The sequence below is a fragment of the Cynoglossus semilaevis genome, chromosome 8, assembly GCF_000523025.1.
Source record: "Cynoglossus semilaevis isolate Cse_v1.0 chromosome 8, Cse_v1.0, whole genome shotgun sequence".
Lineage (NCBI taxonomy): Eukaryota > Metazoa > Chordata > Actinopteri > Pleuronectiformes > Cynoglossidae > Cynoglossus > Cynoglossus semilaevis.
Window position 1 is genome coordinate 9,705,123 of NC_024314.1, and position 15,000 is coordinate 9,720,122.

The window sequence follows — 15,000 nt, forward strand, 5'->3', positions numbered from 1 at the left end:
AAAAAAAATCCTAAATTAGCTACATCATTGTTAAAGCCCCAGGGTTCAAAGTGTGTGAAAAAAGTAGTGGCTTATAGTTCGGAAATTACGAGACATACATACTTACATACATACATACATATACGTACACAAACATTTTAAATAACAGTTAGTAACATCTAACATCTGATTGCTTTACATTGGAACTATGCAATAGTTATATACAATAATACAATATAATCGTCGCTACCATCATTTTGTCCTTTCTGTTAGAATGTGGAGATGCTCCCCTGAACACAAAGATAGTTGGTGGTGAGAATGCCACAGATGGGTCATGGCCATGGCAGGTCAGCCTACACTACCTTCCTAATAATATGCACGTCTGTGGAGGAACCCTTATTCATCAACAGTGGGTTCTCACAGCAGCCCACTGTCTTACCGAGCCAGGGTAAGACAAAGTTCAAAACCCGAAACAACATGACATCAGAAATGATGGTTGATGGAGTTGCTAAACAGAAAGAAAAAAAAAAATGTAAAGATGTAATCATTTATGAATGTTCTTTTTCCTGCCTGCGGATCAGTCTATGATTTGTGGCAATATTTAACTTCTAACGTAGCCTCTTTGGAAAACTGTGTTTTTTAGTCCTAATCATCTAAAAGCTGCTTGTTATTTAACGATTTCATCAGAACCTAGACCTAGCATAGTAGTATTTAAAAGAACTACAAGTATAAGTGAGGAGATTTGGTTTAAAGTGGTGTTCTGAGACAATGATATTTTTAAAAATAAAATATAAATTCTGTATGGAGTTCATGTTCTTCACTTGGTTTTCTCTGGAGGGTTCTTTTCACAGTCAAAAAAAAAAAAAATCTGCAGATAGAACAATAAGTTAACTGGACAATTTAAATTGACCATAGGTATTACTGTATAGTTATAGTTATTGTATAGTTTTTTTGTTTATATATGGCCCTGCTGTCTACTGCAGTCTTCCTTAAAAATGACTGAGCAGTTGAAAAATTGTGAATTAAATACGTAATATACACGGGTACATTTCTAAAAGTGACCTGTGGCCACACAAAATGAATTAAAATAATCATATTTAATAAAAAACATATATATATATAAAAAGCTATTTCCCCCAAGGAAAGCAGAACAATCTAGTTTCCATGTTGGTATTCAGCCCACATTTGCAATCGGGTTCCAAATTCTAGCAAATGCTAATTTTTCCTTCCTTTCTTTTTATTGTAAGATAATTATTATTTTTAAATGCAGGACTTCAGCTTCTGATTGGGCACTCCACTTTGGAAAACTAACTCAGAGTGCAACCAGCATTCATGAGGTAACCCGGCCCGTTTCCCAAGTCATCATCCACCCTGACTACAACAACAACACCTTCGACATGGACATTGGCCTATTAAAACTGAGCAGCCCGGTCACATTCACTGACTACATCAGACCTATCTGCCTGGCAAGTAATTCAAGCCAGTTCTTATCCTCAACCATGTGCTGGGCCACTGGCTGGGGCAAGATCAATAGCGATGGTGAGTGTTCCTTCCTGGCTCCATCCACAGAAGTCCGTCTTTATTTTGTGTATATAATTCATAGATATTTGAATTGACCTATGTGAGTTTAGATGCAACATGCAAGATTAAACATAGGTATTTTATAACCGAGTACATTATATATATATATCCCTTTGATGCATGACCCATGATATACTGAGTTAAAAAAAATGTTACTAAGTGTTTTTTTATGTGTTTTTAGACATAAAAATAAGAACTGATTTGGTTCTGTTTTTACACACCAAATTTTCTTTTCGAATGTTGACACAATTATTCTGCAGTTGCAAAGGCTGACCACTATATGGCAGTGTTGGGTGATTCTCAGGCGTCCACTGTAGAGGCTTATATGCAACACTGCCATCAAAACCTATTCCTATCATAGAAAATGACATTTTCATAGCTGTCCACTGTAGTGACCGTCATGCATGAAAGGGTTAAAATATATATATGTATTGGGATTTTGTCAACTTTTTATGGCTGAAATCATTTCATTGAATCACTGATAGCTGAATTATTCTGTTGTTGGAAACTAATGCATTAACTGGTTACAAGTCCCATTTATTGTTGAAAACATTTACATTTATCGTATTTTCCGGACTATAAGTCGTTCCAAAGTATAAGTCGGACCAGCCAGCTAGAGTGCCCTCTACTGATACACAATGTAAAAATAACAAGCGTAAGTTTTCAGTGTTACAGGAGTAGCAGATACTGATACACAAGCCTAAAGTGCCGCGCCTGAGTATAAGTCGCAAACCCAGCCAAAGGATGAAAAAAACGTGCGACTTATAGTCTGGAAAATACGTTACATACACTTTCTTTGTAATTTATACGCAAAATGTATATATATATTTTTTCCAAAGCAAATATTATGATTTTACAGCACCCTGGAAAAATTCCAATTTTTTTTGTATACTTGCGCTCACGTTCTACAAAATTGCTAACAATACGTGGCAACACATTTTTAGTACATTCCGCACAAAATAAAACCCACCGTTATTTTACATCATCGTTTAAATAGCCTTACTGAAATGCATAAAGACGTTGTTGTAATTTTTTATTTCCTTTTCTCTTCTTTGCAGAGCAACTGCCTGCCAGTGCGCCACTTCAACAGGTTCAAATTCCTGTTGTTGGAAAAAAGGAGTGCAGCTGCATTTATGGAGCAATCGAAGCAGCAAACATCACTGACACAATGATCTGTGCTGGGGAACTGAACAAAGGAATATGTCAGGTTAGAAGAGTGCCGCATTTGCTTTTTTTTGGACTTATTTGCGTAGAGATGTTGAAAGCTAATTATGTCAGTTCAATTCTTTGCTAGGAAAGTAGGAGTAGGTAAGGGAGGAGCAACCTGTACATGTCTGTAAACCAGTGGTTCTCATGGCCCCCCTTGGGGACAGAAATGTTTTCAACCCACCCCCTCCCCCCGTCTCCCTTCGGCCCACACCCCCGCTAACTGAAATACTATTGAGAACCTGATAACATGTATATTTTTTTTATCTGTACAAACCACCGTATGAGTTGCTGCCACCTGGTGACTGGAGGCTTGTCATCATTCAAGCGTTTCAGCAGTGGTATGTCTAGCATGCCATATTCAATTGGAAGGCCCTCATAACCCTCCGCCCCCCATTTGAGAAGTACTGCTTTAGACACACATACACATACCCTTGGCATACTCATAAACGTTAGAGCTGCTACAAATGATCAGTTCGAAAAACAAAATAGGATGCCCCCTAAAAGTGATCTTCTGTGTTGTTGTGGTACGTTGTTTCAGGGCTTTTAAAGTAAATCAAAATTCATAAGATCCTACCAGGAATTGAATGATTGATTGTTGTGTGTGTCGTCCTGAAGGGGGATTCTGGCGGGCCCCTGCAATGCAAGCTAAACTCCATTTGGATCCAAGCGGGTATCTCCAGTTTTGGAATACCTTGTTCTATTGGTGTACCTGAAGTCTTTGCCAGGGTTTCTCAGTTCGAGTTGTGGATTAAAGAACAAATGGCAGCGGATGGAGCCAGCGCAAGCTTTAGGACTGTCACACCTAGTGGTACAGACCCAGACAGCAGCTTTGACTGTGACGCGCACTTTGGAACTACACCTGCGGACTCCACGGTACCACCGACAACATCGAGAGCATCCAGCGTCACAACGAAGTTGACGTTTGTTGTTGTGTTAGTGACATTACTGCAGCCATTGTAGTGCGATAATACAGAAATACTTGTTGAGTTTAGTTTCAGTGTGTTCTATCAGACTCCAGCAGAACAATTATTATCTACTAATACACTACTCCCGCTAATCTATCGTATTTTACCGGACTATAAGTCGCTCCGGAGTATGAGTCGTACCAGTGCCCTCTGGTGGCTTGTCAGTGTGAAAATAATCACATGTAATTTTTCAGTTGTACAGGAGTAGCAGATGCTGATTCACAAGCCTAGAGTGCCCTCTAGAGGCTGTCAGTGTGAAATTAACAAACATGTGAAATTATATATTTTAATACATAAGTCGCACCTGAGTATAAGGCGCAAACCCAGCCGAAGGATGAAAAAAAAAGTGCGACTTAAAGTCCGGAAAATACAGTACTACTACTACCACTACTATTAATTTACTAAAATGCTCGGGATTTTTTTTTAAATTCTACAATGGTTGCTATTGGTGCTATTGTTATTTATATCTTAACTTGTTTCTCTGCCTCCGTACAATCATAAAAAGACTGGAGATTTTGCCAGCTGGACTGTAAAAAAAAAAAACAACTGGGGAGGAGGAAAGGCTGGAGGCTGAAGGAGTGATGACGTAATTGGTATATTTTGCAATAATTTGCTTCATGGTTTTAAGACATTTAAGTTTTAGTAGTACTGTTTAAAAAGATTGTCTGTATAAAATAAAAAAATAAAAAATGATTATACCATTGTTAACTAACATAATACCAAACAAGCTGTGAATGAAAGCAATTCATTGCCCTGTCATGTCAAAGCTTGTCTAACAGCTTTCCAGCCCACGAGCACCAGTCCAATACAACAAACAAAGTGGTGTTCTTGGTTTACAACCGTTAACAACCTGAGATGTTTTGCTGTCACGCCCCCCCCTCCCTCCCCCCACGTCCTGTTATTCACTCTCAACGTGGAACAAAGCACGAGCAATTAAATACAGCACAACGCATTTGCCGTGAGTCGACAAGTAACCCTGTAAACAAATCAATATTTTAAAGACGCTGCGTCATATGACAGCTATCAAAAAAAAAATATCTTCAAATAGAGGTTAACATAAATGCACTCTTTGCATGACTCTGGCTCTGAACGTAAGCGCAATCGATCGTCAGCACACCGGACAACATTATCTTTCTTTATACACGTCCAAACTTTCTTTAAATATATTCAACCTTTCTTTATATACAGTGGTACAAAGGTACTGAAAAACATCTTTGTCGTGCACTCGGTGAAAAAATGCAACAGTCCTCTTTGTGTCTCGCTCAAGTGTGTGACCTCACAGGTATTTTCTTCCTTTCACATATATGAGAGATAGAAAACGCTGAGGTATTACATGATTACATAGACTTTACCATAAAACAATAACTGAGGCCTGTCACATTGCCTGTCGTAAATGGAAGGGCTCTAATGCCCGATATTGTTTGAAAATGTGTTTTGTTAAAACTGTATTTCAGTCTGATGATCCTATTACATCCAAAGAAAATGAAGGAAATGAAACAAGGAAATACTTGTATTATTCGTAACCTGGTGACAGGTGGAGGTAGAGGGAGGGGTTTATGTTTGACTGACCAAACCAACCATATAAAGCGGGACATAAAGAAACACTCTAGTTACACAATGGCCCGGATAAGATGGATTTTGATCTTGAATCTGACCAGCTTCTTATTTAGAGGTGAGTAAAACTATTTCTGTTCAGGCTCAAGAACTCTAAATGGCACCAAAAAAAAAATAATTTTCATAGAAAAAAAGCTATATTTAACCATGGCTGACTAGAATATTTATTTTTTATGTTTCTGTGATGACTCTAACTATTGAAGATAATATAATATCGGCAGCGATAACATCTTAAACTCAATGATTATTCAATATTTATATAATTTATACATTTAAAAAAGGGGACATAAATGCACCATAAAAATGATATATTGTTACATATTATATATTAACTGGGTGTTATACTTGGTCAGCAGAGAGCAAAGACAGCAAAAAGAGGCTTTTACAAGGAACGTAGTAATTGAAACTATTCAATTTGGGCTTTTTTACAGAAACATATGCTCAGCTGGAGGGTGAGTAAACCGGTGCAAATACATTTTAATTCTAGTTTTTTTTTTTTTTCCACTGGTATTTTAAACTTGTTTTCATGTTTAAAAAATGACATTGAAGTAATAGCATTTTTTGAATTTTTTGTAGTTTGTGGCGTCACTCCTCTGAACACGAGGATAGTTGGTGGTGAAGATGCCCCACCTGGGAGCTGGCCTTGGCAAGTTAGTCTGCAGAGATTTGGTGACCACTTTTGTGGGGGTTCCCTCATTAACAAAGAGTGGGTGATGTCCGCTGCCCACTGCTTCTTTAGGTGGGTACCGATTCGTAAACAGAGGAGACTTTTCTTTATACTTCTGTTGATTCAGCAGGGCTTTCGTCTCAACACCTTTCCCATCGTTTCAGTACAAGCACATCTGGATGGCGAGTTTCTCTGGGCCGTCAAAGTCTGCAGGGCACAAACCCAAATGAGGTGTCCAGAACTGTTGCCCGAATCATTTTACATCCAAACTACGATAGTGACGCCAACGACAACGACGTAGCTCTGCTCAGGCTCTCCTCGCCAGTCACGTTCACAGACTTTATCAGACCTGTGTGTTTGGCAGCCAGTGGCAGTGTGTTCATCAATGGTACAGATAGCTGGGTCACAGGCTGGGGTTCTGTCAATGAAGGAGGTGAGGAGACCACTTGCTTAAAAAGAGTCATTCTCCAGTATTTACCAATATCTAGGCATTTGGGTTGAACCTTTTTTTCTCTCTCTCCCAGTGGCATTGCCTTTTCCTGGAACTCTTCAAGAAGTGGAGGTTCCAGTTTTAGGAAACAGACAGTGTAACTGTCTCAATGGAGTTGGTGTAGTCACAGACAACATGATCTGTGCTGGTGTTCTGGTAGGGGGCAAAGATTCATGTCAGGTGAGTTTCTTCTCATTTTTTTTTGGCAATCGTAACGGAGAAGGTGTGAGATTTTGTGAATATCTTATTTGGGCCACTTTTCATTCACAGGGGGACTCAGGTGGTCCAATGGTGAGCAAACAGGGTCCTGTCTGGGTTCAGTCTGGAGTTGTTAGTTTTGGTTTTGGATGTGCTCGACCAGGTTGGCCAGGAGTTTACTCCAGAGTGTCCCGTTACCAGTCCTGGATCAACTCCCTCATCAACTCTGATAGACCGGGCTTTGTTCAGTTCACCTCCAGTGGTGTAGACACTGACAACAGTTACACCTGTCCTGGTCTCCCACCTCCTCCTGGTACTACAAGCACTGTGACTGTGGAAGCTGACACAACGACTTCAGATTTAGCCCCAGTAACACCAAGTGCTGAAAGTAAGCATTCTGACCACAGTGGAATCTTAAATGTTTCTTTTATCAAATGTAACATCATATGTTTTGGAAAAATATGACGGATGCAAAACCATGAGTTAATATACAGAAGTAACATAGAGTATAGAGCTACGGTGATACCTTGGGTCATGAACAAATCGGATTACGAACAGTATTTCTGGAAAAAAAAAAAAAATTGTTCACAAACAATGTTTCGATTCAGGAACACGCACACACGTGAGAAGGCCAAATTCTCGCAACTACTAACGCTGCTCAAAGGAGCACACGCAACGCCAGATGCACAGCCACTCATCCAGCAGCTTTCCAGTTCTCGCGCATCTAGTGTCCAAACAACACGTGGTCAGCGTAACTCCAACATTGTTCGTCATTGACGAGTGTTTAGTTTTTTTTTCGTACTGCAAAATTAGTTTTACTCTGGTATTTCAACCGCTTTCTTTTATAATTACTGTCATATTTATTTCCTTTCTGTATTATTTCCACACATAAAGTTATACAATGTTTAAAAAAATGTTTCTGGGACACAGATCGTATGAACTGGATTTACATTGACTTCAATGAGACACATGGATTTGGGTAAGAAAATCTTTGGGTCGCGAACAGAGTCAAAGAATAAAAGACGATTGTGATCAGAGGTATCACTATACGAATACAAAGATGAATATGTTGGGTATAAAGTGTAAACTTCAGTGGCTAAAAGGTTTTCACGCAGGAAAATGAATCGCCGAACAATCTTGATAAGATACATTTTTCACTGGAATTGATACAAATTGCTACTTTGAATTTTTATTGTTGCCTTTACATTGCACACAGAAAGGAGAAACCGTGTTTCATCAAATTCAGAAGAACATGTACAAATAGATGGCACCTTGTAGTTTTCAGAATTATTATTGAGTATCATCAGCATATTATTGAGTATCATCAGCATATTATTGAGTATCATCAGCATATTATTGAGTATCATCAGCATACTAGTGGTAAAAGAGAAGAATATTCTTAGGAATTAACATGTTGTGTCCTAGATCAAATGAAATAAATACAATAATTATGTAAATAGCTGAAACACTTCTTCTAAATTAGGACTGTTTTAGTAAAATGGGCAATTTTGACATTTGTCGTCTTTCTTGGTAACTTAAGGTCCACTGTCTCTCCCCATTTTTCCCCAGTTTGTGGCGTCACTCCTCTGAACACGAGGATAGTTGGTGGTGAAGATGCCCCACCTGGGAGCTGGCCTTGGCAAGTTAGTCTGCGGAGATTTGGTGACCACTTTTGTGGGGGTTCCCTCATTAACAAAGAGTGGGTGATGTCCGCTGCCCACTGCTTCTTTAGGTGGGTACCGATTCGTAAACAGAGGAGGCTTTTCTTTATATTTCTGTTGATTCAGCAGGGCTTTCGTCTCAACACCTTTCCCATCGTTTCAGTACAAGCACATCTGGATGGCGAGTTTCTCTGGGCCGTCAAAGTCTGCAGGGCACAAACCCAAATGAGGTGTCCAGAACTGTTGCCCGAATCATTTTACATCCAAACTACGATAGTGACAACAATGACAACGACATAGCTCTGCTCAGGCTCTCCTCGCCAGTCACGTTCACAGACTTTATCAGACCTGTGTGTTTGGCAGCCAGTGGCAGTGTGTTCATCAATGGTACAGATAGCTGGGTCACAGGCTGGGGTTCTGTCAATGAAGGAGGTGAGGAGACCACTTGCTTAAAAAGAGTCATTCTCCAGTATTTACCAATATCTAGGCATTTGGGTGCTGAAAGTAAGCATTCTGACCACAGTGGAATCTTAAATGTTTCTTTTATCAAATGTAACATCATATGTGTTGGAAAAATATGACGGATGCAAAACCATGAAGTGGTGCTTTGGCCCAGAGGCAATGTCTCTGTCATTGGTGTGGAACCCCAGGGTTCACCTCCTGGGCAAGTTCGAATCCCGGTTAGGGCGGTTGGTACCTTCCAGTGGACTCACCACCTGCAGGAAGGTTTAGGTATGGTGCAATGTGATTTGGGTGGCGACTGCTGCCCCTGCGACCCGGTAACGGATAAGCGGATGAAAATGGATGGATGGATGGATGGATGGCAAAACCATGAGTTCATATACAGGAATATGGGGTATAGAGCTACATATAAAAACAAAATTACCTTTAAACATCCAATCCACTCATCCAGTTTTCATATATACTTCTGGTTGTATTTCTACTTCATTTCTACTATCATTTGTCATGTATTTGCTCGTCAGGAGACGTTTGTGGCAACGCTCCGAAGAACAGTCGTGGTGTTGGAGACAGGGGTTTTGTGTCTGGAGGAACGTGGCCCTGGATGGTTCGCATCCACCGAAATGGTGTCCACACTTGCGGTGGAACACTAATATCTGATATCTTTGTTTTGACCAGTGAACTATGCTTCGCCTCGTAAGAACCATCTTCTATCATCTGCGTTATCATCATTTTCAATGTTCTATTTAATCAAAATGATTCTTCATCATGTGTTCGACATCTTCACAGCCCAAACCCGGAACCTTCAGAATGGACTGTGTTTTTGGGACAGAGGAACATTAACGGCTCAGATGTCTTTGTCAAGTCTGTGGCCGTGGTGAACATTATAATAAGCACACTGACTGGTTCCAATGTTGCTGTTCTGCGGCTGGCTCAAGCAGTCACTTACAGTGATTATGTCCAGCCCGTGTGTATAGACACTAACGATGAGAGAATGATTCCTATTGGAAGTCAGTGCTGGGTACCAGGCTGGGGTACAAAAAGTAAGGGTGCACTTTAATATTCCATATTGTTTGTGGTTTTGTTTCATCCTCCAAGGTTTACACGATCACAATAATGTTGACCAAAATAAGAAACAACAATTATACATGCGACATTTAATTGGTGTTGGTATAGTTATTTCCCCACCCCAGTTGTAATTAAATGTTACTGGGTTATTTTTACCCAAGACGAAATTTCACTTTAACCCTTTGATGCATGACCCATGATATACTGAGTTAAAAAAAAAAGTTACTTAAAAGTGTTTTTATGTGTTTTTAGACATAAAAATAAGAACTGATTTGGTTCTGTTTTCATACACCAAATTGAATGTTGACACAATTATTCTGCAGTTGCAAAGGCTGACCACTGTATGGCAGTGTTGGGTGAGTCTCAGGCGTCCACTGTAGAGGCTTATATGCAACACTGCCATCAAAACCTATTCTTATCATAGAAAATGACATTTTCATAGCTGTCCACTGTAGTGACTGTCATGCATGAAAGGGAAACCCATTACCTTAGCGAGCAGGCAGCACTTAATTTCCTTACCAACCAGGCCACTACTGCCCCGCTATATCGGAAATGAAGTATTCGGACAATATCGGCATATCGGCAAAAGTTAATATCAGACATTCCTAATTTAAAGCTCAATTATAAACTGACTTTTGACTTTATTGTCGTCATTGTAAAGAGTAAAACCTGTCTGGAGTTTTATACCTATTACTTATTATTTCTTCATTTTTATTCAGGTCCTGGAAAAGACGGTTCAGTGCTAAGAGACCTTGAAACTCAAATAGCGAGTTGTGGGACTGCTGTTGATTCAGAGAACATTTGCACCCTTCCTATGATTCTTGGAGAGGTAAGAATTTAATCTTTTATCAACGCGAATGTTAGCAGTGTTGGGATTTAATCACGGAAAAGCGACCTTTCTCTTCTTTTTACAGGGAGATCAAGGATGCCCACTTCTGTGCAGGTCAGACAATTCTTGGTTCCAAATGGCTGTTATTACAGTGAATGGCAACCAATCTGTCCGAGCGAACGTTCAGGTCTTCGCCAAAACCTCAAGATTTGGATCGTTCCTAAAGGAGACTGTTGGTAACGTGCCGTCTCCACAGTCATCTGCACCAGGAAGAATTCTAAGCTTCACCACTTTTCTGCTTTCTGTCGCTGTCACCTTGGTGTTCCTACTGTAAAGATTATTGCACTCAAAAAAAAAAAAAGCTACTGGAGCTGACCAAGGAAGACAGGACTTTAGATTTTTCAAAGACTGTAATGAAGTGAAAGTCGAAGTAGCGTAGGTGCTGATATCATTCACAATTTTTCAGTCCTTAAAAAAAAAAAAGCACAAACATTAATTGCTTTACAAAACACGCATTACTAATGTGTTATAAAATTGGCTTCGATTATTGCTAGCAGTGCTGCTTTTATTTGAATCTGTGAGGCATTCGTGGTCTTCGCATACAAAACATTATCAGGGATGTGCGCACCTGAAACCTGAAGATTAATATCTAATCAGCCAATCACAGGGCAGCAGACTTGGACATTAGAAATTGTATTTGACGGAAAGGAGATCACAGTGACTTCGCTGCTGGCGTATGACTGGCTTTGTCAACTGTGTAGAGGTTACATTAAATATTTAAAAAACAAACAAACAAACAAAAAATATATATATATAAAAAGTAATTTTCTACAAAATCAAAATCATTAACCATTCGTTACTAGGGAGCTCGCTGTAGAAAAACATTTCTGTAATTATCAGCCTATTAGTATGTTACATCTGCAGAAATCGAATGTCATATAATAGGGCAAATGCATGCATTAAAACAAAGCTAAAGAACACTATATTCACATTTCATTGTTATACTTTTTTTTTTTTTTTAATTAGCGAACCTTTAGCCTTAGACATGAAGTGTTTCGTGAGAACTAAATAATGCATGTACAGCAGTGCCATATATATATGTAACGCTGGAATAAACTGGCACCTTAGAAAGCCTTGGAAAGAAAGCAGTCAAAGCTACGTAATGTAAGAAGATCTTATGCCTGGGGTTCTGGCACAGCTGCGTTTTCTGTAGCCGTGTCACCCGCACCTGCATCTTCTCCTTGAATCATGTCGTTGTATTTACTCTTGAAAAATCCAGCCTAAGAGTAAAAACAGTGACAGACGGTGTTAGATATCAGCTACATCACAAAGTATAATTTTGCTGCTACTTGTTTTATTTATTTATTTATTTATGTATGTATTTATTTTTGCTGTAGCTTGAAGTTGGGTTTCCACTAGGTTAAACTTTGAACACAAAACAAAACTGAAGACATTTTATAAATCCGTTTGTGGTACCAAGTGTGTGCAAGTGGTACCTTGTACAGGCCGGCGGTGAGTAAAGCAAGTAGAGCCAATCCTCCCAGTGATCCGCCAACAATTTCTTTAGTGAAATTCGGTTCTGCATACACTTCTACGTCTGCTTCAACCTGAGATTTAACATCAAGGTATATATCCCTTTCATGCATGACAGTCACTACAGTGGACAGCTATGAAAATGTCATTTTCTATGATAAGAATAGGTTTTGATGGCAGTGTTGCATATAAGCCTCTACAGTGGGCGCCTGAGAATCACCCAACACTGCCATACAGTGGTCAGCCTTTGCAACTGCAGAATAATTGTGTCAACATTCAAAAAGAAAATTTGGTGTATAAAAACAGAACCAAATCAGTTCTTATTTTTATGTCTAAAAACACATAAAAACACTTAGTAACATTTTTTTAACTCAGTATATCATGGGTCATGCATCAAAGGGATATTAGTCCAAAGATACAGTATATGTAATGCAAACAAAACAAACAAACAAAAAAGAAAAAACATAAATATAAAGTATTTTACCGTGTACACTGGAGGGTCATTTTTAGATCCAGCGGAAAAGAAGATGTACTGGTTTGTGTCGTACTCCATACTGACTGTGCTGATTAGGTGGAATTTGGCAGACTGAAGTCCAATCTGTTTTTGTGGAGCATCATTGAATCATCATTAAAATGACTAGACAGTATGTATATTTAGGTACCTCGATGCTCATATATTCAAATATACAGTTCAAACCTGCTCCACCCATCTTGAACTAAGGTTGGCAGAGATTTCGTACATCGCACTCTCCTGTCCTCCCAGGAACCTGCTGCACCGGAATATTTTGCACGTAGCTACAGTGCAATCCTGTGGGTCAGTGAGAGCGGGGAGCAGAGAAGGTAAGTAATGTGGTGTTCATTCCAAAACATAGTGCTTCTAATTGGGTAAACAGATTTTTTTTTTTTTCATTACTTACCAAAACTTTACTTTTTTGTATCTGTGAAACAAAATCAGTGACACTAGGCTTCTTAACCACGTCTCCCTTGCATTGGGGAATCTGAAACAAACAAACAAACAAACGCATGAGTTTTTTTTCATATATATTTACACACACACACATATATATATATACATATATATATATATGTATATATATATATACATATGTATATATATATATATGTATATATATATATGTATATATATATATATGTATATATATATATATATATATATATATACATATATATATATATGTATATATATATATGTATATATATATATGTATATATATATATATGTATATATATATATGTATATATATATATGTATATATATATATGTATATATATATATATATATATATATATGTATATATATATATATATATGTATATATATATATGTATATATATATATACATATGTATATATATATATATGTATATATATATATACAGTGATTCCTCTCCTATCATGGTAGTTGTGTTCCAAGATCCACCCCAAAATGGGAGAAATTGCGAAGTAGAGGTGAGATAGCTATTATATTATTTACGTATATATTTAACCCTCCCTAGACTGTATTACCCTTTCCCACACAATTATATCCACAGTAGAGTTGTAGAATGGCGATGCAGAGCGACGTGAACGAGAGAGTGGCCGACAGACAAGGGGGAGACGCTGAGAGATGCTACGATGCATGAGCCAATCAGAGTGAGGAACAGAAGAGCATGCTCGATTAGTACGCATTGTTTTAGCCAATAGTATGCTTTGTACGATCTCGTCCAGGTAAACTGAGCTACCGGCGATCCTTCGCAAATGTGTTGATCTCAATTTCAAAAGTCAAGAATCCACAGTTGTTAAAGCCAAAACATTCGTATGTATAATTATTTTATAATGTCTTTTAGTTTCTTTTTTGCTATTGTTCGCGATATAGCAAAAATGTCACGAGATCGGATAAAATAAAAAAAATTGCTATGTACTGAGGGAGCGAAAAGGAGAACCAAAGAAAGCTTCTTTGTTTTATTAAATATAGATGTATCTTGATTATTAATGTTTTATTTATGATTAAAGCAGAAGTGATTATCGTAATATCCCACTTTTTCATCCTTTGGCTGGATTTGCGACTTATACTCAGGTGCAACTTATATATTAAAATATGTAATTTACATGTTTGTTATTTTCACACAGACAGCCGCTAGAGGCCACTCTAGGCTTGTGTACCAGTGTCTGCTAATCCTGTACCACTGAAAATGTACGTTTGTTATTTTCACACTGACTGCCACTAGAGAGCACTGGTGCGACTTATACTCCGGAGCGATTTTTATATGTTTTTTTTTTTCTTCATTATGCATTTATTGGCTAGTGCAACTTACATACAGTAGTCCGGAAAATACGGTTATTAAAAATTTGTAGCATGTATTATTTAACTTAGAAAAACATACATTTATCTAAACATTCATTTAAAATAGTATTCTATTGCGTCACCTGAAAACTGCCTGAATCCTCCCAGATGTCTTTTTCACCAAGTTTCACTGGAACCATGATTATCACAGTGAAACTGAATGCCCTTATGTAGTTTCTAACCTGCATAAAGAATAAGTGATAAGTGATACTCGTAATTGAACAAAAAACACAAAAAAAACCAAGCAATTTTTTAATTTCGATTTTTTTTTTTTTTTACCGTTATTGATTGTTGTATTGGTTTCTGTAGGTCATTCTTTCCAAAAGTAAAATTGACGTAGCTGAGAGAACTGAATAAAGAAACACAATTTACAATCATAGAATGACTGGTTACATATTTTCACA

The 15,000-nt window shown here is 38.1% G+C and overlaps 3 protein-coding genes across 6 annotated transcripts in view; 2 read left to right on the forward strand and 1 right to left on the reverse strand.

The window, feature by feature from the left end:
- The window catches only part of LOC112487328 (chymotrypsin-like protease CTRL-1), a 6,261-nt gene extending 2,324 nt beyond the window's left edge, over positions 1–3,937 (forward strand). Inside the window, exons 3-6 of the mRNA XM_025057662.1 lie at positions 253–427; positions 1,250–1,518; positions 2,619–2,767; positions 3,385–3,937. Of these exons, the coding sequence (XP_024913430.1) occupies positions 253–427; positions 1,250–1,518; positions 2,619–2,767; positions 3,385–3,729 (938 nt within the window). The 3' untranslated portion in view covers positions 3,730–3,937. The remainder of the gene's footprint in view (positions 1–252; positions 428–1,249; positions 1,519–2,618; positions 2,768–3,384) is intronic.
- Positions 3,938–5,330: 1,393 nt separating this feature from the next.
- On the forward strand, positions 5,331–11,513 carry LOC103382019 (serine protease 27). 3 transcript variants are annotated; one of them, XM_025057660.1, is made up of 10 exons: positions 5,332–5,406; positions 5,780–5,800; positions 5,925–6,087; positions 6,180–6,448; positions 6,540–6,685; positions 6,776–7,091; positions 9,348–9,519; positions 9,613–9,866; positions 10,611–10,720; positions 10,806–11,513. In XM_025057660.1, the coding sequence occupies exons 1-10, from the start codon at positions 5,352–5,354 to the stop codon at positions 11,052–11,054; spliced, it is 1,755 nt and encodes a 584-aa protein (XP_024913428.1). In that variant the 5' UTR covers positions 5,332–5,351; the 3' UTR covers positions 11,055–11,513. The 3 variants fall into 3 exon arrangements, with proteins under 3 accessions (XP_024913427.1, XP_024913428.1, XP_024913429.1); XM_025057659.1 differs by having other exon boundaries at positions 5,331–5,406; positions 6,540–7,091; XM_025057661.1 differs by lacking the exons at positions 9,348–9,519; positions 9,613–9,866; positions 10,611–10,720; positions 10,806–11,513 and adding an exon at positions 8,273–8,809 and having other exon boundaries at positions 6,540–7,091.
- Positions 11,514–11,725: 212 nt separating this feature from the next.
- LOC103381978 (integrin alpha-M-like) overlaps positions 11,726–15,000 on the reverse strand; it is a 20,793-nt gene continuing 17,518 nt past the window's right edge. For both annotated transcript variants that reach the window (XM_008314612.3, XM_025057658.1), the window contains exons 24-30: positions 14,876–14,945; positions 14,680–14,778; positions 13,171–13,251; positions 12,951–13,061; positions 12,738–12,851; positions 12,217–12,327; positions 11,726–12,000 (exon numbers count right to left, since the gene is read on the reverse strand). In XM_008314612.3, the coding sequence (XP_008312834.1) occupies positions 11,896–12,000; positions 12,217–12,327; positions 12,738–12,851; positions 12,951–13,061; positions 13,171–13,251; positions 14,680–14,778; positions 14,876–14,945 (691 nt within the window). In that variant the 3' untranslated portion in view covers positions 11,726–11,895. The remainder of the gene's footprint in view (positions 12,001–12,216; positions 12,328–12,737; positions 12,852–12,950; positions 13,062–13,170; positions 13,252–14,679; positions 14,779–14,875; positions 14,946–15,000) is intronic.

Coding starts and splice junctions, on each gene's coding strand:
- LOC103382019 (XM_025057659.1), top strand. CDS start 5,352: ATGGCCCGGATAAGATGGATTTTGATCTTGAATCTGACCAGCTTCTTA. Junction 5,407..5,779: donor GACCAGCTTCTTATTTAGAG/GTGAGTAAAACT, acceptor GCTTTTTTACAG/AAACATATGCTCAGCTGGAG. Junction 6,449..6,539: donor GGGTTCTGTCAATGAAGGAG/GTGAGGAGACCA, acceptor TCTCTCTCCCAG/TGGCATTGCCTTTTCCTGGA.